The 24,997-nt window shown below is 54.5% G+C and overlaps 1 protein-coding gene across 4 annotated transcripts; it reads left to right on the plus strand.

The window, feature by feature from the left end:
* The first annotated feature begins 834 nt into the window (after positions 1 to 834).
* On the plus strand, positions 835 to 23,152 carry KASH5 (KASH domain containing 5). 4 transcript variants are annotated; one of them, XM_033128040.1, is made up of 20 exons: positions 835 to 915; positions 3,068 to 3,205; positions 6,289 to 6,393; positions 6,784 to 6,970; positions 7,444 to 7,508; positions 8,736 to 8,796; positions 9,054 to 9,215; positions 9,737 to 9,854; positions 10,173 to 10,223; positions 14,789 to 14,866; positions 15,155 to 15,211; positions 15,481 to 15,540; positions 16,226 to 16,290; positions 16,454 to 16,541; positions 16,826 to 16,948; positions 18,777 to 18,835; positions 20,489 to 20,531; positions 21,806 to 21,870; positions 21,951 to 22,070; positions 22,172 to 23,152. In XM_033128040.1, the coding sequence occupies exons 2-20, from the start codon at positions 3,163 to 3,165 to the stop codon at positions 22,311 to 22,313; spliced, it is 1,692 nt and encodes a 563-aa protein (XP_032983931.1). In that variant the 5' UTR covers positions 835 to 915; positions 3,068 to 3,162; the 3' UTR covers positions 22,314 to 23,152. The 4 variants fall into 4 exon arrangements, with proteins under 4 accessions (XP_032983931.1, XP_032983932.1, XP_032983933.1 ...); XM_033128041.1 differs by having other exon boundaries at positions 21,954 to 22,070; XM_033128042.1 differs by lacking the exon at positions 15,155 to 15,211.
* The last annotated feature ends 1,845 nt before the right edge of the window (positions 23,153 to 24,997 follow it).

Below are 24,997 nucleotides of genomic sequence, written 5' to 3' on the forward strand. Positions count from 1 at the left end.
GATTCAGTCCCTTCAACTTTTTCTTTTGTTTAGCGTCCACACCAAGCCAGGCATGTTCTAGCCCCAAAACAGTCTCCTACTGCACACAGGTCACATTCCAGTGGGGGTGACAGTAGACAAATATAGAATATGTCACGTTTTGAGACGTTCCATGAGGACCACTAAAAAGTGGATAGTGTGGGCTAGCAGAGAGGTTGAGTGGGTGGGACCGCGTTTGTCCCAAATGCTCTTCCTTGGGAGGATCTTCAATTTTGGATGTAATTCTCTTCCTCTCTCCAGCCAGAAAAGCGAGAATATTTTCTCCGCACTCTCTCCTAAAAGGAGTAAATGAAACAGTTTGGGGAAGAATCCTTCGGGGACTTATTAATACATCTTAACTGGAGCTACAAAAGGGCGCGGGAGTGGTGAGGCAGGACAGGACAAGACATCATTGTGATGGTGAGGGGCAGACTGTCATGTCACGGAACAGATGGCATCACGAGCACGGCTTAGTAGCTGATAAGAAGTGGGGATGAACAAGGGGTCTCTCAAGCCAATTCTCCCTTGCTTGGGCCTATTTCACCGAATCTTGGGGCCGCAGAGAAGACCCCAGCACAGGGGACGTAGCCGCCTCCTCCCTTAATCCTGCCAGCCTTCACCTGCTTGGCCAACACGCATGCGCCCGCTCCACGGGTCTGGGCGCGCGCTGGGGAAGTCCTACGCATGCGCAACTTCGCAGTTGCAGGTACCGGCCCAACTAGCGCGCCCCTTCCTCCGATGTGCGCCTGCGCTGAGGGAGGGGCCCAGACGCGCAGGGGTTTAGACGTCAAGCGCGCTCTCGGTCCCGCCCCCTCCCTTTGCTTTTCCGGTGGGAATAGCGCGCTGGCACCTTTTCCTGGGCAACTGCCGTTCGTCGTCCGTGGCCCTCGGCCTCAGGTGCGCTCTGACTGTAGCGAGGTTCCCCAGATTAGCTCTGTCAAAACCCCTCCCGAAATCCTGGCAAAGCCCCCAAATTATAGGGCAGGGTCCCCAGTATCAGGGGTCTCCTTAAAAGTCCTGAAATCCTGACTAAATCCCCTCAGAAATACTGAAAGGAAGCTACCAGGAGATCTTATAGAAGATCCTCGAAATTTTGTCAGAATCTTCTAGAAATTCTGTCAGTCTTCTCCCTCAGTCTTCTCCCTGCCCTAGACCTCCCCAAAATCCCGTTACGCTCCCTCCCCAAATCCTATCAAACCCCCCAAGTCCAGAAATCTTGTGGAACCCACAAAAATTGTTAGATTCCCCCTCTCAAATATCCGAGACCTGAAATCCACTCATACATCCCCCAGAAAGCTCGTCAGATTCCCCAGAAATCCAGAAACTCAGAGATCCAGTGGGAGATCCTCTTGAAAACCAGTCAGAGACCCAGAAATCCAGTCAGAGACTCCCTAAGTTCCAGATCCCCCTTCAAAAGCCCCAGAATTCCTGCCTGGGTCCTCCTGCTAGAATCTCCCGCTCAGAGGCCCCTGAGGTTGACCAGAGCATCTTAGTCCCTCACCAGGAGTGTGTCCCCCACACCCTGTCAGAAGCTCCCAGTGCCTCTCAGCACCCTCAAAGGGACCCTTCTCCACTCAGGCCCCAGGGCCATCCACCCCCTTCTGCGCGCCCCAGCAGTATCCAAACCCTGGAAGGGTCTCGTTTCAAAGACCGTTTTTTCTAGGATGTTCTAAACGTCGCCAGGAAGTGTGCCCTCCACAGCAGTGGACCCATCTGGCGCCCGGGGAGCAGGGTGTGGGGAGTAGGTGGTGAGGACAGGAGGGCTGAGCAGGTGGGATGAGGACGGGCAGGTCCCCGGCCGCCCTGTGTTGACCGTTTGCCCCAGCGTACTCAAGTGTGATGGGCACTATTGTCCAGTGTAATTATTAAATCGCACCCCTTTCACTCTTGAAAGTATCCTGGAGTTGGGGCAAGAAGTCTTATGGTCAACCTGGTTATAATGGAGGCAGGACAGGACACGGTTGGGGCACAGAGGAGGGAATCCCTAATTGCTCCGAGGACTCCGGAAGCCTCCCCAGGGAACTGGGGGCCAAAGCAGGGGCCACAAGTGGAGACGGTGTGTGTGGTATGTTCTGGGCCTGGGAGGACCATGGGAAGATGCTAAATGCCCACGGTCGGGATGAGGGCGAGGGGCCTGGAGGTCAGCCAGTGGAGAGAAAAGTGATTTAAAAAATAAAAAGCAAGGAGTTGCAGGGACTATTCTGTGCCACACTAGCCAGAGGAGCTAGGCCTTAGTGCTGAGGGCACTAGGGAGCCATGGGAGGGCTGCGAACAGGGGAGCGATGGGCTCAAACTCGCGTCAGAGGCCGACAGTTCCAAATACGGGCTGACAGTAGCCCCGGGCAGTGAGGGACCCCACAGACAAATGTTCAGAAACATTTCCCAGAGGAGGGGACTTGCGAGCTGAGACAGGAAGGACTGGGAAGTAGGGTGTTCCAGAGGTGGGAACAGGGAGCCTGGCTTGGGGAGCAGCGCACAGTTCAGAGTTGCTGGAGCAGCAAGTGTGGTTTGGGGTAGAGAGGCAGGCGGGGCCAGGCCATGCCGGGCCTTCGCCAGGTCCAGGGTCGAGGCTTTGTCCCTGGGATGCTAGGGAGCCATGGAAGAGTATTGAACAGGGGAGGGGCAGGTCAGCTCTGGGGCCCGGTGGGGATGGACAAAAGTGGGAGACTGGAGGCTGGGAGGCCAGAAAGCAGGCTGGCATGAGGGCCCGGGGAAGAGGGCGAGGCCTGAGCCAGGGCCCTAGGAAAGGAGAGGAGGGGACGGGGTAGAGTCATTGGGGTGGAGGGACAGGGCTGGGGACTTGACAAGCTGTGGAGAGGAGGCAGTGACCCCCACTCATTAGGCCCCCTTTGATCTGTGCCACTCACTCCTCCAGCCCCCCTTTGCCAGCCCCCACCGCCAATCCATTAAGTAGGTCTGAGCCAGAGCTGCTGTGATGGAGGCAGGGGTGGGCAAACAGGTTCTGAGAGCCCAGAGCAGCCTGGGGCACAGGTGGGTCCCCAACTTGGGGTGGCTGGTCTGAGGAGGTCATTCCCCTGCTCTCCTCCAGGAGCTCTCCAGGCAGCTGGTCCGTTTTCCGTCCTTCCCAGTGATGGAGGGAGGCTGTTAGCATCAGCAGCAGCTGCAGAGCGAGGAGGGTGTCCCATGGACCTGCCAGAGAGCCTGGAAGGCAGCCCTGCTACAAAAAGTAGGTGGCTGGGCCCCCGTTTGCCCCGTGGGAGGATGCGGGAGCCGTGGGTGAAGAGGCGCCAGGCTGTGACTTGGAAGAAGTGGCTTGGGGTGGCTGAGGCTCCGCCTTGGTGCAGGGTAGGAGGGAAGGAACCTGCTGTGTGCCTACCTGTCTGGCCCCTTGTCCCCTTTCCTCTGAGGAGGCCAGAGCAGAAGCCTGTGCCTGTTGTGTCCCCTGCCTGGAGCACCCTTTCCCGGTGACCCACGGGCTCACCCGTCTTCATTCAGCTCTCATCTCTCTGTAGCGCAGCTGCCCTGTCACTCTCTCCTCTTTCCCGCTTTACATCTCTTCATAGCACTGACACTGGTTTGTCTGGCTGTTCAGTCTCCGTCTCCCCCACTAGAGCAGGAGCTCCACCAGGCAGCTATTTATTCACTCTGGTCTTTCCAGTTCTCAGAGCAGCACTGTCTGACGCACGAGCTGTATATGTAATTTTAAATTTTGTTAACAGGCACATTTAAAAGAAAAAAGAAACAGGCAAAATGTATGGCAATAATAGTTTTGATTTAACCTAAAGTAGAAAGGTAGTATCCTTTCAGCGTATAATCAGTATAAACATGTATTGGAGATATTCTCTTTTTTCTTACAAGTCTTCAAGATCTGGAGTGTGCTGCACACTACTAGTGCATCTCAGTTCACACACGCCACAGTTCGCATGCTCAGGAACCGCATGTGGCGAGTGGCTGCCCTCCTGGTTAGCGCTGCCCTAGAACAATGCCTGACATGTCCTAGGAAGTCAGTTTCTGTCCTTGAATGATTGGCTGGATGCAAACCAAGTGGGTGTGAAAGCCACTTCGGCAGGAGGATGCTGAAACTCATCTGCTAAGTGGGGAGCCCAGTGTGATGATTGGGGAGGAGCCACCCTCTGGGAGAGGCAGGGCCCGTTTCTCAGCGGCTCCCAGCATCCAGCAGCAGAGCCTGTGTCTTTTCTCAGAACCCCGGGCCTGGCCTCTGACCTCAGGAGGCTTTGCAGGGAGGAGAGTAGGAGGCAGACACCTGGGTGCAGGAACCAGCTGAGGGCCTTCTGACCGAGTGACCGGCATCGAAACTTCGCGGGCACCAGCAGAGGGCGTGCGGCCACCAAGGAACCTGTGGGCAAGGGCTGAGCCAGCTTTGGGAGGCTCTGAAGGCAAGGGAGGGACACACCCAGGAGAGATGGAGACAGAGGCAGGCAGTGGGGGAAAGAGACAGACAGCAGAGGAAGGAGAGACAAGGCTCGGGGAATGGAGAGTCGCCGAGATATGGGAAGAGAAGCACAGAGATGGAGACCGAAGGAAATGGGGGGCGAGGGACATGGAGACAGAGGGGCCGGACACAGTGGGAGAGAGATGGGGAGGAAGACAGAGGGAAAGAGCCAGAAAGAAAACTAGAGAAGGGCAGGGACAGTAACAGAGGTAGAAGCAGTGAGGAGGGACGTGAAGGAAGGAGAACAGGGGAGAAGTGGAGTGACATCTTCCTGCCGGGCCGTGGGAGGGGACTGCAGACATGTGTATCTGGAGCCAGACAGCCCTGAGTTGACTCTGGCTTGCTGTCCCTGGCTGAGCAGCCCTGGGCAAGTGACCTTGCTGGACCTCGGTCCTTCTCCATAACATGGGGAGCACGGTGAGAGGAAGAAACGAGAGTGTGGGGAACGCCCTGGGCACGGGCCCTGGCATCTCCCCTAACTGTGGGTTCCTGCTGTCCTTCCTGAGGACACGGGTTCAAACCCGAGGGGGGCGAATTTAAGCTCACTACAAAGAGTCCTGGAAGAGGTAAAGGGATGAGAAAGCGCACTCATGTGGAGCAGGGGACCTTGGGCAAGGTCCTAACTTCTCTGCGCCTAAGTCTCCTTATCTATAAAGTGGGGCTAATAGTAATAGCAGCCACCGTGGTCCATGCAGAATGCTCAGAAGAGGCCCGAGTGAATAAATGTTTGATTCTGTTACTGAGCTTCCACCATGTCAGGCCCTCTGCCAGGGCCTTTTCAGATTTTATCTCATCTCTAAAAGGAAGGGAACAGTACCCTCATTTTCCAGAGGAAGAAACTGAGTCTCAGAGAGGCTGAGTGTCTTGCCCGGGTTGTCCCCTTGGGCCTGCCAGACCCTGAAGCCTGTGCTCAGCTGGCTGCTACACCCAGCTGTCCGGGGAACCTTCAAGGTCACTTCCCACCTCTGGGAAAGAGGCTGGCTGTCCCAGTGGCTCCTGGGGTAGAGGATCTCCTCCTATATCTTGGAGCATTTATTGAGTACCTATTTTGTGCAGGCACTGTGGATACAGCAGTGGACAAACAGACCCTGGGACATTCACTCTGTGTGTGTGTGTGTGTGTGTGTGTGTGTGTGTGTGTGGAGGCTGTTCACATACACAGACCTAACCCAGCCCTCGGGAGGGAGATCACTCTACCCACCCCCATTTTACTGGTGGGAAAACTGAGGCTCCAAAAAGAGAAGCAGCTTGCCCACAGTCATGAAGCTGGGCTCTGAGCTCCTAACGGCTCTCCCACCACCCACCCTGCCTTGATAACCCCATTCCCCCTCAACTGGGCCCCTGGCCTTGGGCTCCCATGACACCAGCTTTGACTCAGGGATGGCGGGGCGGAGAGATCTCCGGCTCCCCAGGCAGGCTAGTGACCGGAGATGTAGCAGGCAGAATCGACCCAGGCTGCCCGCACTTCAGGTTATCGGATTGTTCCTGACTCTCCTGGGCCCCCCTTCACCCTCAGCTCCTCCCAGAATCCTCTCTTCTTGGCCCTCCCCTGCCTCTGTTCACTTCAGAGCTGAGCCTGGGAGGCAGGGGAAGAGAGGAGGAAAGACTGATTGTTCTTTCGTTTATCGGGCTCCCGAGCCAATTGGACACAAAGGATTAAACAGCAGGGGGGCGCCCCGGCCTGAAGGCCTGAAAGATGGTGCCCACATCCCCAGGGTGGGGGGTGGAGAGGTGACTCAAAGACCCTCGCATTGCTGCCCCCACCCGAAGCTTCCTGCCGTTCCCCCCTAGCCCCTAGTCCTGGCAGATCCGAGGTCAGTCCTCATGGGCGGTAGACCGGCCCTTTTGTCTCCTCAGTGGACCTCGGGGACCAGCCGGAGGAGGGGAGCTTGGGGACGCTGCTCAGCTTAGAGGAGCAAATACTCAACTCCACGTTCGAAGCTTGTGACCCCCAGAGGACAGGTGGGAGGAGCAGGGCAGCCCCTGGAGAGCACTGGGCGTGGGGAGACAGTAATAAGGGCAGAGGTTGGAAACTGGGGAGCCATAGAGAGGGATGGGCCCCTTCTTAGGGTCCTGCTGGACAAGTGGGTGATTGTAGCTTCAGGAAGGAAGTGAATAAGGGGCTGGAGGTGTTTCAGGCGAGGACGGTGAAGGGAGGAAAATTTGGGGGACATTACTGGAAGAGGCTGGGTGGGGCTTTGGGGCCTGGGAGAGGGAGGGAGGGTAGCCACTTGGGGCCTGGTGGGGCACAGCTGATCCTGTTTGGTCCACCCTCTGAGGTAGGCATGACTGGGCCCCACCCCCACTTGCCCCAGACTCCCTCACAGCATGCTCTGTCCCCTCTGTCCCCAGGCATTGTGGCTGTGACTCACGTACTAGCCTACCTGGAGGCAATGACAGGACGGGGCCCCCAGGATGCACGCCTCCAAACTTTGGCCTGCAGCCTGGACCCCAATGGGGAGGGCCCTCGGGCCACTGTGGACTTGGACACCTTCCTGGTCGTCATGCGGGACTGGATCACCGCCTGTCAGCTGGATGGGTGGGTCCCCGCACCTCCCCGCTCCCCTGGGAACTTTTTCCTCTGATCTAACCTCATGCCTGCTTACTGCAGCCAGCACCCTTTGGGCACAGGGACCGCCTGTGGTTGGAAGAAGGCTGAGGAGACAAAAAGTAGAGATGGGGTTGGGGGGGGGGAGGACAAAGTGCTTTGGATGGGGAGGTAAAGGGGGTCTGGGAGGCAGAAATAAAAGGGGCTGGAAGGAGAAGAAGGGAGTGATGGGGGGCTGACAGGCCCCTCCACATCCCTCCTCCAATCCCAGTCCCGCCCCTCCTGCTTTTCCATCTGGTCTCAAGCGCTTGCCATCTGGCCTCACCTTCCTCCCTACGGTGCTCGGTGCTTGCTCTCACCTAACCTGGCTCCTCCTCCTCTGGCCACCCGCAACCCCCCTGCCAGTGACTGATCAGGGTTCAGGGGTGGCTGCAGGGGCTCTAAGCCTCATCCCTTTGATATAGAGGATTAGAGCTGGAAGAGGAGACCGCCTTCGAGGGGGCCCTGCCGTCCCAGCAACTGCCATCTGGTGAGATTGCTATATATAGAATGAAGCAGGCAGGCCCAGGGTCAGACAGTGGGGGGACTTCCCACCCAGCAACAGAGCAGGGGATAGAGTGGGACCCCAGGGACCTTGGCTCTAGCCTGGAGCTGTGACTTTGGCTTTCTAGGTGCCTCCATGACTGCCTCCCAACATTCCCTGAGGTTTTGGGGGTTTTATTCCTCGCGGGTTGTTTCCAACACCTCCTCCTAACACCAGCCCTAGGAGGCCCCACCCACCTCATGTCGCCCTCATCATCCCCTGGCTCCCCCCTCCTCCTAGTTCCTTCACTTGCATGCTGTCCCTCTGGCCTTGTGGCTCTTCCTTGAATAGGTTACTCACCTGCCCGCCTGGGCCTCTGCTCAGGCGTTTTCCCAGCCTTAACTTTCCACACCTTCCCTCTCATCCTAACACTTGGGGGTGGGGGTGCGGGGGTGCTGGGAAGCCCCAGGCTAAGGTCCCTTGCTCTCCACACACTCACACACAGACCTGCATTCCTTGCCTTCAGGAACCTAATTACCTGATTAGTTACCTGCCCTGATGTTTGGTTAGTTGATTTGCTCACCGTTGTATCCCCAGGACTTCATACACAGGAGGTTTTCCATAAACAAGTGTTTGTGTTATATTTCTCCAGCCTTACAAAAACAAAAGCCAATAAAATAGAGCTTTCTTGACATGGAACCTCCTCCTGTCGGGCTTGGAGGCCAGGGGAGGGCTGTGAGCAGGGGAGGGGCAGGTCAGCTCTCGGTGGGGAAGGACAGGAGGGGGAGGCCGGAGGCCAGGATAGGCTGTGGGAGGGTGGGGGGGGGCAGGGCAAGGCCTGAGCTGGGATGGGGGCGGTACGGAGGACAGGGCAGAGAGTCTGGGACGGGGGATAGGCCTGGGCTCTGGTAGACTGTGGGGTGAGGCGGAGCGGGGTACCCAGGTGGTGAGTGGGAGGGAAAGTGGGAGGAGGGACAGGTGTGGGGGCCGGTGAGGTGCTGCCCGAAGTTAGGCATGGGAATTACGAGGCTATGGCGGGGACCCAGCCTGAGCTCAAGGTACTGATGGACAAGAGGCCTTTCCAATGGTGGGTGTCATTGCAGCCCCGGGAGGAAATGGGATCTCCCAGAACAAATATGAGGGTGGAGGCCAGAGGAGGGCCCAGCCCTGCGTCCTGGGGCACCCCTACATCTAAGATCACCGGGAGCCTAACACCTGTCTGTCTCCCTCCAGGATGCCCAGAGGAGCCAGCCAACCTGGAAAGCTTTGGAGGCGAAGACCCCAGACCTGAGCTGTACCTATCCTGGGGCTCCTCCCTGCCCTCCCCCTGCCTGTGCCCTCCAGCCTGCCCAGGGCCGGGCCAGGGTTTGGGGTCCTTTGGGGAGTGGGTGAGGGACAGGAGCTGTGCTAATAGCTCAAAGAGAGCAGGGCAGTCTCTCTCCTATTGCTCTTTCTGCAGAAGAGCCCCCTGCCCCACCACCCTCACCACCTCCCTCACCTGGGGAAGGAGGCTGGGGCTGCAGGTGGTGACCTTGCCCTTCCTGCCGCCAGGCCTGCCACCGCCGACCTGCTGAGCAGCCTGGAGGAGCTGGAGCTCAGTAACCGCAGGCTGCTCGGTGAGAATGCCAAGCTGCAGCGCAGCGTGGAGACTGCGGAGGAAGGCTCCGCACGCCTTGGGGAGGAGATCTCGGCCCTGCGCAAGCAGCTTCGCAGGTGGGCCGGCCCACGGCCACCCTCCCGTGCCCCTGGGTCCTTCCTGACCGTAGCCCCAGCCTCGCTCTCTGCTCCCTCTCTCTGTATCTCCTGCTCTGTGTCTGTGACCCCGCACTTGTCCTTTTCTTTTCCTCTTTCTGTGTTTTATCTTTCTCTTGTGTGTCTCCATGGTTCTTGTGTCTCAGCTTCTAGGGGTCAGACTTCTCTCTTTACTCTTCCCTCTCTGCTTCTCCAGGTCAGCGGCCTATTCCTTTCCCTGTGCTCTGTCTTCTTCTTGTCTGTCCTGTTCCCCCTGTTTTAGTCTCCCACTCTCGAGGTCTCTTTCCCACCCCCTTAGTCTTTTAGGTAGAAAGTTGTTCCCCAGTACTCAGTTCTTTCCCCGCTTTTTTCTGAGTCTCTGTTTTCCTCTCTTTGGCCTCTGTCTGGGATTTCTGTGTTGCTTCTGTCTTGCTGAGACACTCTATCTGGGTGGTTTCTGCCTTCGTCTCTCTCATGGCCCACCTGCCCCTGCCCCCACTCAGTACCCAGCAGGCTCTGCAGTTTGCCAAGGCTGTGGATGAGGAGCTGGAGGACCTGAAGAGCCTGGCCAAGAGCCTGGAGGAACAGAATCACAGCCTTCTGGCCCAGACCCGGCAGACAGTAGGTTCTGGGCAAGGGGCACGAAGGGACCCTCTTCCTTCCCCTGTCTTGGAGTCTGAGCAGCAGAGCCTCACTGGAGTGGGAAGGGGCTTCCTCCCTCACTTCAGGACTGCTCGCTTCAGACTTTGAAGCCAGATCCACTTGCCACCTCTCATGACAAAGGGGACAGCAGGAGCCATCAGGACTCCCCAGACCCATTCCCCCAGCCCTGCTCCTCAGGACCCAGGCCCGAGTTATGTTCCCAGGGTTGGGAGAAGGGCGATATGGGAGCAAGGAGGCCGGAAAAGAAGCCTTTGTCCTCTCTCTGGGCTCCTTCAGGAAAAGGAGCAGCAGCACCTGGTGGCTGAGATGAAGACTCTGCAGGAGGAGGTGAGCTGAGGCCCAGCACCCACCTCACTCCTTCCCTGCTCCTTAGGATCTTCCCGTCCTGCCCCCGCAGCCCCAAGCACCCCCAGCAGCCTGTAACCAAACACTCTTCAGTCTGGTGGACGAGACCCCAGAAGCCCAATAATGTGTAAATGTCCCTGAAGGTCACACCGCTGTGTGAGGACTGCCATGGTTGGTAAGCGTGTGGGGCGCAGGGGCCAGTGCCTGGGTTCCCGCCGGCATAAGCCTGGGTCAGCCAGACCGTCCCCTGTCTGTGCTTCAGTGTCCTCACCTGTAGAAATGGGCAGACTCATAGAACCTCCCTCGCTGGTTTCTGTGAGATTTAAACGAGAGCATGCTTGTAAAGCCTTAGGTAGAAAGCAGGGCACGTGGGAAGCACTCACTAAAAGTTAGCTAGTGCTGTTCATATGTTAGCGTGTTTTTATGGTGGAAAGATCCCAGGCCTTGAAGTCAGCCCTGAGTGGATCCCATCTCTGCCACTTACATGACAGGCAACTTTTAGACATGTGACTGCTCCTTCCCAAGCCTTAGTTTTATTCTCTAAGAATAGAGGAGAAGGGTTTCTGTTCAGCAGGCTTGTTGTGGGAATTAAATGATAGCTTTTAGCCCAGGGCCCAGAACGTAATATAAACAGGCCCAGTTCAACCTCACTGTCTGATTCAAGCCCTATTCCATCTGAGACAGAAAACGTCATCTGAGGTAATTCAGGGTCCACTTAGTCCTTTTAGGTGGAAACTAAAAGTCCTCAGGTGATGATGAAATCCGTCACCACCCTCCCACAAGGTGGCATCTGGAGACTCATGCAGCACCTTAGTGCTCCAGGAGGCGGCGGTCCTCACTCAGCATCTGTGCTCTCTGCTGGTCACAAGATTGATGTTTGATGGCCCATCTGGTCCTTGGCCTTCGTCACCACTGCACGCTGACATCCACGGGGAGGCCGGCATTGCCTTCTGGTCTCTGGACACACAGTGCTTACTGCATCTGCTGATGGTGGCCCTTGTCTGGACCCCACAACCCATGAAGGTCACTGGGGTTCTCTCTTGGCCGCTTCCACACCCTTCTAGGGGCACAGAAGAGGTTCAGCTGTTCTCCTGTGACTCTTTCTGGCTACAGGGTCCTCACTGGGCCCTCTCTGCCTCACCTCCTCACACGGCCATCTCAATTCTATTATTCGCATGCCTTGCAGGTTCTGCGAGTGGGATGGGAAATGCCTCTCTCAGATTCCCAGGTGTCCCAGGGCTTCTGTGGTTCAAGTGCATCCACCCTTGCCTCCCCTCACAGCTAACCCGGGGCTTGGGATGGCTCAGGGACTGTTTTCTCTCTGTTGCCCTCTCCTTTGACTTCCCTACACCCTTCCCCCAGCCCTAAGGCTCTCTGCCCAGTCCAGGCAATGATACTGGTCCTGCCTGGTCCTCCAAAATCTTATCCTACATCTGCATTATGGCTTTTACATTTAAACCCAAAGATTTCCTACTATCGTCCTCTGCCTCTTCCATGAAAATTCCCTCCCTTTGGGCTTTGGGAATCTCGCTGCAGGATGGCTGCCACAGTATAAAGCATGAGGTGCAGACAGGAGGTGACTGTTTCTTCTAGGAACTTCTCTTTTTAAGAACAAGGAGAAACTTTCCCCAAAGCCTTATGGCAGAACCTCCCTCATAGCTCACTGGCCAAAGTGGCAAATGATTATAGCCCATCTACTCCCTGGCATGGGTACCACAGCCACGCATAGATCTGGAATACTTTCAACTTCAAGGGATAGGACACCGGAGAACTGGTGGTTTCAGTCTGAAGGACACTCATTTCTTTAACAAGAGGTTTGGAAGGTCTCTGGGTTGGTTCAGTGGCACTTTGGCTTGTTTGTCTGACTGTGGCCTCGCTGTGATCACAGGTGGCTGTAACCTCGTTCTCATTCAAAGCAGGACAAAAGGGCGAGGGGGCCCAGCAAATGCTCCTCTCATGGCTCTGTGTTCATCAGAAGGAAAAGCTTTTCCAGGAGCACCCAGAAGACCTCTCTTATCTCTCACTGGCCAGAAATAGACCACATGACTCCCCCAACTGCAAGGAAGGCTGGGAGAATGTCCTCAGTCTCTGGATGGGGAGAGAATGACTACTGGATTAGCTAACTAGCCTGGTCTCCTGAATTTGCCGATATTTCCATCTTGATTCACACCCTCAGGGCTGAGGCTGGGACCTACCTGCCCGAGTAAAGAGAGGACCCCCAGCGACAGCAGAAGAAGATATAAGCAGGGTGGATGGCAGCCAGCGGTGTCTGCCTCCTCCCGGTCCAGAAGGCCTGCTGGCAGGTCAAGTGCCTTGAGCAGTGCCTGGGACATCCTAGGCGCTCGATAACTGGAGCTATTCTTGGATCCCTCCCCTCCATCTTTCCCCTCACTGGCAGCTGCCTACAGAGCATCTATAGATCGGGTTCTCAAGTTACAGCAGAATAATGCTGGAGTAAGGGACACTCAGACACTCAGCTTTCCTAGGGAGAACCTACAGAGCAGGGCTCAGGTTACTGCAGAAGAAGACAGGAGCGGCTGAGTAACCAGGTTCCCTGCAGAGTAGCCTGGGATCCAGCCTGCAAATCCCGACCAGGTGGACAGATGTTGACACAGCATTCCTGGCTTGTCCTTCCTCCGCCCTCCACCTGGCAGTCCAGGCCCGCTGAGACAGAGGGATGGAGGGCAGCGAATGGAGGACTTGGAGCCAAGCTGGGCTGGAGAGAAGGAGCTGGCCTTGGTTATCCCCAGGGGCACCAGGAGGAGAGGTGGCGAGGGAAGTGGACTGCCTCCATGCCCCAAAACGCTTTTCCCCGTACTGCCTCACATAAAAGCACAGTGCAACTTGCTAGGCTTTTCGTGCCCAGAAACTACGCTAGCATTTGGACCATTTTATTCTCAGTTCCCATTTTGTGGTCGGCCCTGCCCACTGCCCTAGCCTCCTTGTGCCCTCCCCTTCATAATGCTCCTCACCCTTGAGGACTGAGCCCTGGCCTCCTCAGGAAGCCCCTCATCTGGGCTCCCACAGGTCCTAGTCCTTATCCGAGCCCACGTCACGCATTACCATCAGCTTCCGCATTGGTCTCCACCTGTAGTGATGAGCTGCTTGAGGTAAGGGATGAAGCTGGTTCCCCATTCTCACCCAGGGCTGCATCTGGCTCTGGGGAGAGTACGACGGTTATTCCAGGATTTGGAGTCAGATTTGGGTCTGAGTCCGCGTACCACGTGACCTTGACCATGTTTCTTAACCTCTCTGTTCAAGTTTCACTGTAAAATTGGGGATGATGACAGTAAAAACATTGTTAGGACAGCCAGACATGACCTTCTTCCTGAATGGGACAGTGTGACGTGTATGGCAGCCCCCATGAAATCTGCCCACCAAAAAGCAGAATAAGAGTCTGGACAAGGCCCTGAATCTACCCACTGGTTTACAGGAAATAATGAGGATTCAAGAAGATGGTGAACGTCACTGCAGGAAGGAGAAACAATAAACCAAATCCAAATGCACCAGTTCTACAGGACAAATTACCTGGTTTCTTCCACAAAAGATGGGCGCCCAAAAGTGCCCGGGGTTGGGAGGTGAGGGATCACTATCAGATAAAAAGAAATGAGACATTTCAACCCAAAGCCTGTGGACCTGTTTAGATTCTCATTCAAACAAACTACATGTAAAAAGACATTTGTGAGACAACCAAGAGGAAAAAAACACAAATTGGGTGTGAGATGATATTAAGGGATTATTACTAGTTTTGTTAAGGGTGGCAATGGTATTGCGGTTTTGCTCAAGAAAAGGTCCTCAAGTAGGAGAGAAATGCTGGAGTAGTTACAGGTGAAACAGTATGATGCTTAGGATTTGCTTTAAAATAATCTGGTTAAACCCAAACAAAACAAAAAACCCCAGGGATAGAGAAGAAACAAAAGGCGGAAACTATATAATTATTGAAGCTGGGTGGTGGGTAGTGGGGGTTTGTTATACTGTTGTTTTTACTTCTCTGTGTTAAAAAACTCATAATCCAAAGTTCTAAAAATACTTTTTAATGTAACATTTGCCGAACATTTGGCAAGCACTGTTCTAAGTGCTTTGTGTTCGTTAACACATATTTGCCTGAGGCACCCCCTGGATGACATGGGGCAAGTTGTTCAACCGTTCTGCACCTTTATCTTTAAAATGGGGGTAAGATAACAATAAGCGTGCATCACTTTTGTAAAGAGGAAAAATGAAAGGAAAAAAGTAAAATAAGGGATAAGAAAGGAGTTAACACGTGCGAGGTGCCTAGTCAGTGAGCAATGACTATTAACTCGTTTACTCCTCACAGCAACCGCATAAAGTAGGGCCTAGCCCATCCCCATTATTACAGATGGGGGACCAGCTGATGCACACAGACATCAAAGCTGAGATTCCATAAGATGCTGGGAAGGATTACATGGGCTGAAACACACGAAGTGCTTAGCATGAGGCGTGATGCACGTCACGTGTCAGCAAATGTCAGCTGAGTATTAACATCGCCATTTGCTGAAGTGAACATGACCTGCCCTTCCTCCTTCCAGAACGGGAAGTTACTGGCTGAGCGGGATGGAGTGAAGCAGAGGACTGAGGAGCTGGCCGTGGAGAAGGATGCTTTGAAGGTGCCACCCCTCCCTAGGGCCTTGACAACTTCCCAACCCCCTGGGGCCATTTTAGCCACCTCCAGTTTCAGCCACTGAAGCCTGGTGAGAGCCAGGGACTTCCATCAAGCCTTCAGGCTCCCAAGGCTGCCAGGCAGCTTGGCTGAAATCCCTCTTGGTATAGCTGATGTCCAGAGGTGTCAAGGGAAGTTGAGGAAAGGGGCTCAGGAATGGGCAGGCGGGGGGGGGAGGGGGGGGCTGAGACAGTCCTGGGAGGCAGGACAGATGGACGGGCTCCTTCCTTGGCAGCGGCAGCTCTATGAGTGTGAACGCCTCATTTGCCAACGTGAGGCCGACCTCTCTGAGGTGAGAGGGCTGGGGAGGGGAGGGGGGACGTTTGCTTCCCCGTGCACCTGCCCGTCTCCTGCCCTAAGTCTGGAAAGGGAAGTCCTGCCTGGCTCTCCTCCTTGGATAAGCAAGCAGGCCAGAGGGTTCCCCTGACGTCCATGCATGACCCTGCAGGGTCTGGAAACCCAGTGCTGTCCCTCAGCTAGCCCCTCCCCCAGCTCACCCTGCCCTCCCGGCCTCCGTGTCTGTGGATGGGCCCAGTCTCAGTCAGGTTTGGCCTTTCCCAGCGCACTTGCCACGCGGAGAGTCTGGCCAAGACCTTGGAAGAGTACAGAACAACAACCCAGGTAACCCAGCTGCCCTTGCCCACCCTTGGTGGCTCCCTGCCTGGCCTCGCTCTCCTCACTTCTCTTTTGCCATCTCCAAGATTTACTGCCTCTTTCTGTCTCTGTCAGTCTTTTCCCAACTCGGCTCATCACTTCTTCTGTCTCCACTGTTTGACTGTGTGTGTCTCCTCTTTCTGTCTCCCCTTGCCTTTTCACTTTTTCTCCCTTTCTCTCATTCTGTGTGTCGCTGTTTTCCATTCACTTATATTCTCTGTGGGTCTGTCTCTTCTCACTGCGTCTCCCCTCCTTATCTCTCTGTGTCTCTGCCTGGCTCGTTTACATTCTTGCCTCAGTCCCTCTCTGGATCTGGTCTGCCTCCCAGGACAACGCCTTTCTCTGTCCCTGGTCCTAATGTGTCTCTTGCCTCTCTGCGAATCTGTCTATTGTCTCTGTTCCGTGGGTCCGTTTCTGCCTTCTTTTTTTAAATTTTCCTGGCTGGTAGGTTACCTTCTGGATTCTTGCTGCTCTCTGTCTCTCTTTGGCTTCCTAAGTTTCTGTCACTGCTTTCTTCCCTATGTCCCTTGGCAATACGTGTCTGGAGGAACCTAAAGAAGTCAGGAGTGGAACTGACCTTGGAAAAGGAGGCCCAGGCCTGGGGGATGGGGAGGAATGGAGAGCTAGCTGTCCCTCACCCCTTCCTTTGCAGGAACTGAGGCTGGAAATCTCACACCTGGAGGAGCAGCTGAGTCAAACCCAGGAGGGGCCAGATGAGTGAGTGAAATATTGGGGGTAGGAGAGAAAGGAGGGGAGCCTAAGGGCAGGGACTCGCAGCGTCCAGCCCCCGAGGTGGGCAGGGCAGCAACCCCCGCATAGGCCAACTGAAGGAGGTGGGCAGGCACGGAGACAGCCTTTCCACTCCTGACTGTGTGCCCAGGATACCTGAAGGGGCTCAGGCAAGAAGAGTGGGCTGGACCACGCTGCTGCCCCCGTCGCTGGGCGTGGAGATCCAGGCCATTCGGCAGGTGGGCCTGGCTCCCTCGAGCACCGCAACCCATCGCCAGCTGCAATTCTGACTCACCCTACCTTGTTTCCCCCAGGACCAGCTGTCCTTAACCTCACTCCTAACCCAGGCCTACGTCCTGGCACCAAACCCTTCCTGGGTTCTGCCTCCACCCCAGTCCAGCCTCACACCTGCTACTTACCCCTCCCATCTCCACACCTCAGCCCATCTCTATCCCCATCTCTGACCTGTCTTCTGCCTTAATCTGGCTCTTCCTGACCTCAGAAACAACTTCTCCTCTCCCAGAAACAAGAAGTGGCAGCTGCCGAGCTCTCCAGCCCGCTGTGTGGGGTGTGGCAGTGGGAGGAGGGCATCAGTGAAAGCGAGGAGGGAGCTGACTTTCTACCTGAAGCCCCACCTGAGGGACAGGTGAGCACGGGAGGGCTTGAGCCCACTGGAGTCCAGAGCTGAGAAAGGGACCCGGGACTCCAAGTGCCTCACTGTTCCCCAGACAAATGTTGGCTGAGGGACCACTGGTTCCTAGACACGGAGCCCAAGCCACACAGGACACCATGCCTGCCCTTAGGGACTGACCTGCTAGTATGGTAGATGAAAGAGAAGAAAGCAAACACACAAATTCCTTTGTGGTAGTGGTTTAGAAAACCCTGTCAGAAATCACCTTATTTAAAATGGTATTACAGCGGGAAGTGAATTGTTCTTCCTGACACCATGAAATACATTCAACATTTACCTTTGAATACAAGGCATTTTTAAGAAAGGCTTAGCATAAAGTACTTAACCAATTATTACTAATAGAATCCTTAACATCAAACAAATGAAACTAAAGACATTAAGTGATAGCAAAAAAAAGAAAAGAAAGGCTTAGCAAACCCACTAGGAAATCTTGAACTCAACAATAGCCATTGTTTTATGACTTCTATAATTACCTGAACAATAATATTACAACATCATTTGAAATAACTGAGACAACTCATCTTTAACGTCCATGACTAAAAAGTGGGATTTTAATCTATTAGTGTCAGAAGAATTTTTTTAAAGAAAACATTGCTAACAGCTCTGTAAACACCTCTGTGTTGTCTTGGAATCTATGCTACTTCAAAGCTGTTCACCATCCTTAAAGAAAAAATTCATTTCTCTGCTCACTGTTTCCCTGGGTTGAGAGAACCTAGACCTCGTGGGAGCCCAGAGAAGGGGGTACCTGTGTCAGGTGGGAGATTGGAAGAGATATCACAGGGAAACTGACACAGTTTATTTTGAAGAAAGAGAAGTTAAGTGATGTGAGGAAAGCAGCCTTCGGGGCAGTGGGAGCAGCACGTGCAAGGCCGCGGGGGCACGAAACCGCATAATATGCTTGGGGAGTAGAGGGCTGCTGGGGTGTCTAGTGAGAGATGAGGCTGGGGCCAGATCATGAAAGGAATCCCCTGTCAATCAAGCTAAGAGATTGTCCTTTTCTCCATCAAGCCACAGGAGGGCTGGGAGCAGGGGTGGACAGGGTCAGCTCTGGATGTAAAAAGATCCTTCTGGGTCCACATGGGGACTGACCAGAGGCTGGGAAGTCGTGGAGGAGGCTGAGACAATGGTCCAGACGGGGAGGGGGAAGGCTGCGCCGGGCCAGGGCCTTTGGATGGAGAAAAGGGGACAGGCAGAGAGAATGGGCAGGGGAGACGAAGTGCAGACAGATGGGCTGGGGTGCAGGGTGATGGGAAGGGAGGAGAAGGGGGAAAAGGGTGAACTTACCTTGTGATGTTATGAGGGGAGGGCCCTGAGGGACGTGGTGGGGCGGGGCGGGCTGCTCGGCGGTGGGTGCACGGAGCTGGAGCTCAGGGAGGTATTTAGAAAACAGTGTTGAGTTGGTGGTTGAGGCCATAGGATGAGATGCTTGTGGAGAAACGGAGAGGGACCTGGGTCCTGAGGGAGAGCGGATGGTGGGGCCACCCAAGACTGGGAACCTGGGAGGGGAATAGGGTTTGAAAGGGAAATGTGGAGCCCCTTTTGGGCCCAGGTCAGTGTAAGAGGCTTGTGGGAGAATTTTGGGGGACCTGGACTGCTGGGTCCTGAAGAAGAAAGGGGCTTGGTGGGGCCCAGAACAATGGTCCAGTTTCTGGCTTCTGCTCCGGGGTGGGGATGATGGAGCTATCTCTGAGGATGGGTCCCAAGGGGAGGGCAGGTTTTAGAAGAAGGTGGTGAATTCTTGAGGTGTTGCAGCCTGGGAAACCTAAGCTTTTCTTTCCCACAGAGAAACTTCCAGGGAGAGCCAAAGCACCCTCACGAAGGAAAGAAGGAGCAATCAATTTGGTAAGAAGCTTGCTCCTCCCAGCGCCATCCCTCTGACTCGGGGTGACATCTGATTCTCGGATGGATGGAGTCGAAGGACTGGAAGAGCCCTGGTGGGGTCACACATCACACATCACTCATGCATTCATGCTGAGGTGACCTGGGCCTGTGAATCAGGATGGGTCAGACCCAGCCCTGCCCCCAGCGACTCCCAGTCTAGGGGGGATAGTCCCTGATCCAGTAGTTCCTGGAGGACATCTGGCACCTGCCCCCACAGCGGGTGGGGTGGGGAGGAAGGCTTCCCGAGGAGGGAATGGGGTCCTGCAGGAATGGGGTCCTGCAGGAATGGCATTGTATAGGAGCCCCTTAGACAGTAAGATGGGACAGCTCAGTTCCTGTCACTCTCCCTGAACACACCTCCCGGAACCCTGGCATGAATGAGACTTAGACCAGGCCCCTGAAGAGTACCCTGGAAGTTGGGAGAGCGTGGGGCCTCTGGAATCAGATAGCCTGGGTTCAAATCCTAGCTCGGTTCCTTTGTGATAGGGTTGATGCGAACATTTGGCGTAATGCCTTGGCCCCGTCCCTGTGATGGTTATGAGGCTTGTGTGCAGGCCTCTGAGGATAGAGAAAGAAAGCACTAGATGTCTGGGCCCATTCTCCTCAGGGCCCTGGCCTCCCGGCGTCTGGTTTTCTGTGGTGCCTCCCTCTCCTCCCCTCCCCCCTTTCAGGTTCCCAGCTGCAGCAACTAATGAGGCTGCCTGCCACGGGCTCTAATTGGACTTGTCTGGGAAAGCTGAGATTGGGCAGGATGGGGGCTCCGGAGCTGTGATCTCCCCTCAGTCACCAGGAAATGGGGGGGAGAAAAGACTGAGCAACAGCGGGGGCAGGGGCTAGACATCTGAGTTTCCGGGGTTTGGGATGGGGAGGCAGAGGCAGTGTGATCCATAGATTGGGAAGCTGGAAATGAGGCGAAGTGAATCCTGTGACTCCTAGAGGTGGCTAGGAGTAAGGACTTGGACCTTGAGAGGGGCTGGATGCCTTTTGGGGTGCTAGCTGAGGAAACAGCTGTATCCCAAGGGTATTGGGTCTGAAGCCAGAAGGCTGGATCCCTGGGCCCCAGTGAAGGTGGTAGCTGGTGGTGTGGACATCAGGGCCTCCAAAGGGTATCTGGCTGGGCAGCTTGAGGCCTGAGTCCCTAAAAAGACATTTCAGGGGTTCAGGCAGCTGTGACCCTAGGAGGGGCAGAGGTCAGGGGCTTACACCCTTAAGAGAAATTATTTGGGATGGGGGCAAGGCTCACACAATTGGATTCTGGAGTCCGAGTCCTGAAAAAAGACCCAGTAAGTCTGAGACTCACTGAAAATGGTGCAACCCAGCAGACAGGTAGTTGGGGCAGGGTCTACATGGCCCCGGTCTGAGTCTCTGGTGTTTTTGTGAGTGAGAGAGCCAAAGCCTCAGCTCCCAGGTGAGGCATCAACTGGACAATTACTAGCTGCGAAAGCCACTTACCCTTTTGGGGTCACTGACTCTTTTGAGTCTGGACCCCAGGTCCATCCATGGTTGCTGTTCTGTGTTAAGACCCCAGCTTTAAAGGTTCTCCCCAGCCCCTCAGCAGGTGAATGCGAGCCAAGCGGAGGAAAGATGCTTGCAGTGACGTTGTTGTTGCCCCAGGTTGCCCAGAAGAGAGGAGGCAGAAGCGGAGACCCAGGTCACGGTAGGCAGTCCCCAGTACCCTTCCCCATCCCCATCCACTTCAGGAGGGGGCTGATGTCATGGCAGCCCCTCCCCAGCTCCCACGCACACCTCCACTCCTCAGGAGCAGACAGAAAAATCGTTTCTCCACGAGATAATAAGGCCCTCTCTGTAGCTAATGAGAGCGGACGGTGCTATGGGGGGAGGCCTGCAGGAGCAGTGGGCGGCCAGAATGTTCCCGGGGACCCCCCCCCATGCACACACAGGGCTGCAGACACCATGTCACGAGCCTCACAGACGTGGTTACACCCCCGGATTACGAAAATACACACGCACAGGCACCCACACACGGGAAGGGCCTGGGCCCTCCCCATCCGGCCTCGGAACGCCCTTAGGGCACAGAACCAATCACAGCTCCCCTGCCCAGCACCACATACCGGGTCCTTTGCTCCTGAAAGTGGCAGGTGACAATCCCCATCTCAGGCAAGGAAAGGAAGGGAAGGAAATGTGAGGTGAAGAGCCTGCGGTTCTTGGCTGAGGAATGTGAGAGCCCAGATGTGTGCCCGGCTCTGTTCCAGGTACCTGGGACCCCTCAGGGTCCACCCCATCCAAGGTGGTCTCTGAGTAGCCCGACACCAAAGCCCACCTCCTTCCTGCCAAACCACGCCCCTTCCATGAAGACTGGGCCCTGCCTCTGTTTCCTCACCTGGTGTGGTGATGGTCTTGACCAGCTCGCAGGGTGGGGATGAGGGTTAAGGGTCATGTCGTAAAGAGCCAGGCTCCAGGCCTGACACAAAGCAGGCACGCAGTAGGTGGTGGTGGTGAAGGTGGTAGCTGGGACTGGTGTCCTCTTATTCTTTATTATTGTATTTTTATTGTCATTGGATGCTTCCAGAATCCAGTAGAAGTGGAAATAATCATATTGAATAGCTCACAGAGTTCTTGAGCGCTCACTATGTGCCAGGCACTGTTCTGAGCTCCCCTCCCACTTTTTTGAGTTTTACCTGCATTCACTCAGTCTCCACTTCAGCCCTGTGAAGTGGGTACTGTCCTCATCCCTGTCCAGCATGTGGGGAAAGTGGGGTATGGAGAGGTAGGGTAACATGCCAAAAGAGGCACAGGCAGAAGCAGGCAGAGCTGGGACCCCCAACTGGCAGTGTGTCCCAGAGAAGCTCACGCACAGAGCCACTTATTGTGTTCCTCCCCCTTCCATGTTGTCACTTCTGTCCAGTGGGCTGAACTGAGAGCCTCTTCCAACCCAGGGTCTCAAGGTTGTCATCTCCTCTGTCCTTCCAGGCTGAACGCCCCATCCTTCTGGGAGACCTTCCCCCTGGAGACATCTCAGGAAGCCCTCCGGAGAGGTAACAGGACCCACGGGGACTGGGAGGGACTTGGGGGACAAGAAAAAAGTCCAGTGCAATTGCCTTGCCCTCCTTCCCAGCAGCCCTGCCAAGCCGGACCTGCAGCAAGCCCTGGTGCCTGTGGAAAAGGAGCTGGTCCCAGTCAGGAGGCCCGTCTGGGACCAGTTCTGCATATACCCCCTGTACCCCCAGCAGCTCAGGTGAGCCTCAACGCTTCTCCAGAAGGAGGGTGGTGGTCAGACATGGGGGCCCACAGGCTCCCCTGGGCCCCACCCTGAGCACTGTCCCACCACCGCACCAGGGTCACTTGGCACCCGCTGATCCCAGCGCCTGTCCTGGGCCTGCTGCTGCTGCTGCTGTTCTCCGTCCTGCTGCTGGGCCAGTCCCTGCCCCCCGCCTGGCCCCACCTCCAGCTCTGCTACCTCCAGCCCCCGCCAGTGTGAGCCATGCTCCCCACCCCTGAGAGCAATGTCTAGTTCAGTGAATTCCCTGGGGCTCTTTTTACTGTTATTCCTATTGTTGTGCCATTGTTACTTGGGATTAGCCGGAAGGGGACCCCAGATACAGCACTCCAGGCCACACCCCTGTATGGGGTCTTCATGTGAAATCTCTTGTTTTTTTTAATGTTGGTGATTACGTTTCTTAACAATAGAAAAACACACCCAATAATAGATTAAGCTCTAAGGGTTTATTTTCCTCACAAAACAAGCCTGGAGAAGAACAGCTCAGTTTCCACAACCACAGGGCCAGCATACTGTGATTCTCTGTGATTTTCTTGGCCCTTCCTTCATGTTCAAGGGATGGCAAGCATTGTAGCTTCATACGTCATATCTGCAGGGAGAAGGGGACGTGTTCCTTCTTTTTTATTAAAAAAAAAAAATCAGTAGCCTTCCCAGAGCCAGCAGCAGACCTGTGTGTATGTCTCATTGGCCAGACTGTTTGGCATAACCACCCCTAGCTGCAAGGGAGGCTGGGAGACTGAGCACCTCTCCTGGCAGAAAGAGGGAGGAAGAGATGTGGGCCAGGCACACACCACAGATGTCCACTGCAGTGCAAACAGCCAGCAGGAAGTGGACCAAAGTGCCATTTGTTCACTCAGCAAACACTATTTACCGTCTATTTACCACAGCTAGACCTTAGGAGATAAAGCTGTAGAGGAACAAGCCCTCTGATGCCAAGTGTTGATTTTCTCCCGAGGATAATGGGAGGTTTTGTTGCTTGTTTTTGGTTATTTATGTTTTAATTGTAACTTACAGATAAATGGACAAATCTTAAAGTATCAGCTGGATGAATTTTTTTTTAAACTTTTATTTTAAGTGTGTTTTTCCAGGACCCATCAGCGCCAAGTCAAGTACAGTAAGTACCTCGGTTTTCGAACGTCTCCATTGATAAACATTTCAGTTTACGAATGCCATAAACCCGGAAGTAAATGCTTTGGTTTTTGAACATGCCTCGGAAGTCGAACATGTCATGCGGCTTCCACTAAGTGCAAGATCCTGAGGCCTAGCTGTCGGCTGTGTTCGAACATTTCAGAACTTGAATGGTCTTCTGGAACAGATTACATTCGAAAACCGAGGTACCACTGTAGTTGTTTCAATCTAGTTGTGGAGTGTGCAGCTCACACTGGCCCATGCAGGATTCGAACAGGCAACCTTGTTGTTAAGAGCACCGCGCTCTAACCAACTGAGCTGACCGCCCATCCCCAGCTGGATGAATGTTTACATATGTAAACACTCATGAAACCAAAACCCAGATCAAGATATAGAACAGTTTCAACATCACAAGAGCTTTCTTGCGAGAGTTTTGAGCAAGGGAGGGCCAGAGTCACTCCTATTTAAAGACAGGTAGTGATATAGGTAGCTGCAGGCTCTGTGGGAGCCCAGGAAAGGCATGTAACCCGCCTGAAAGGCTAGAGATTTCTTCCCAGATTACCGTGTTTCCCCGAAAATAAAACCTAAATGGAAAATAAGCATTGATTTTTCAGGATGACATCCCCTGAACATATGCCCTAATGCATCTGTTGGAGCAAAATTTAATATAAGACCCAGTCTTATTTTCGGGGAAACACAGTAGTGACATCTGTATTAAGTCTTGACAGATGGGTACGGTTGGTGACAGTGAGCAGGGACTGAGGAGGTTGTCACAGGGAGAGGAAACAAAGGATGTAAAGATCAGGTGGTAGCAAAGAGCCTCTGTGTATGGAAAGCCACAGGCAGCACCATGTTGCTGGGATTTAAAAGAAGAAAAAAGATTTGGAGCCAAGGGAAGGATTTGAGGCTACAGAGTGGTGAAAAGTAAGATAGAGTTGTGCAAGAGCCCACACAGGGTTTTGAACACCAGCTTAAATTTTACTCCCAAGTGCCCAAAAGAGGGCTGTGAGCAGAGAAGGAACAAAATCAACTCGTGGTGAGAAAGAGACCTCTGAGTCTGTGTAGGGGATGAATAATGGAGTGAGGCAGGAGGTGGGAGAAGGCTGGGGCTGTGGTCCAGGTGTGAGAAGATGAGGTCTTGACCTGGGCCTGGTGTGTGGGTTAAAGGAAGGGAAGGGCAGAAAGAGGCAGAGCAGGAGGGACGGAGCCAGGGAAAGGCCAAGGATAGCACCTGGTTCTGACCCAGTGACTGGTAGACTGGAGTCATTCCCAAGATTGGGAACCACGAGAAGGAGTGGGTTTAGGGGAACATTCTAATCTCATTTGGGATGGGATGAATGTCAGGGTTCCAAGAGGTGGCTGGAGCCCTGAGCCCTGAGCTCTGGGCCTGGAAATGGGGATCTGGGTGTTTTTAGCCGTGAATGGTGATCAAAGTTTTCAGGATTGCTGAACTTTCCGGGGAAGAGAGGAGGGAAGGGATTTTAGGCAGCGTTTTGTGAAAGCCTCAAACACTATGCAGAGATGTAGGGAGAAAGTAGAGTATGGGAAGAGTACAGGCCAAGACCCAGCTACCAGGCCCTCCAGCAAACAGCATTAGGTTCTTCACAGTGTTTAGAAGAGTGCCTGGCATTTCGTAACTGCTCATAAAATTCTAATCCCATTTCTCCCCAAGAGTAGTGGAAAGCTCTAGACTTAGAAGTTGCACCGATTTGGGTTCCAGTTATCCTTCTATCCTTTACTAGCACTGGAAACTTGGG

This window comes from Rhinolophus ferrumequinum, chromosome 15, assembly GCF_004115265.2.
Source record: "Rhinolophus ferrumequinum isolate MPI-CBG mRhiFer1 chromosome 15, mRhiFer1_v1.p, whole genome shotgun sequence".
NCBI lineage: Eukaryota > Metazoa > Chordata > Mammalia > Chiroptera > Rhinolophidae > Rhinolophus > Rhinolophus ferrumequinum.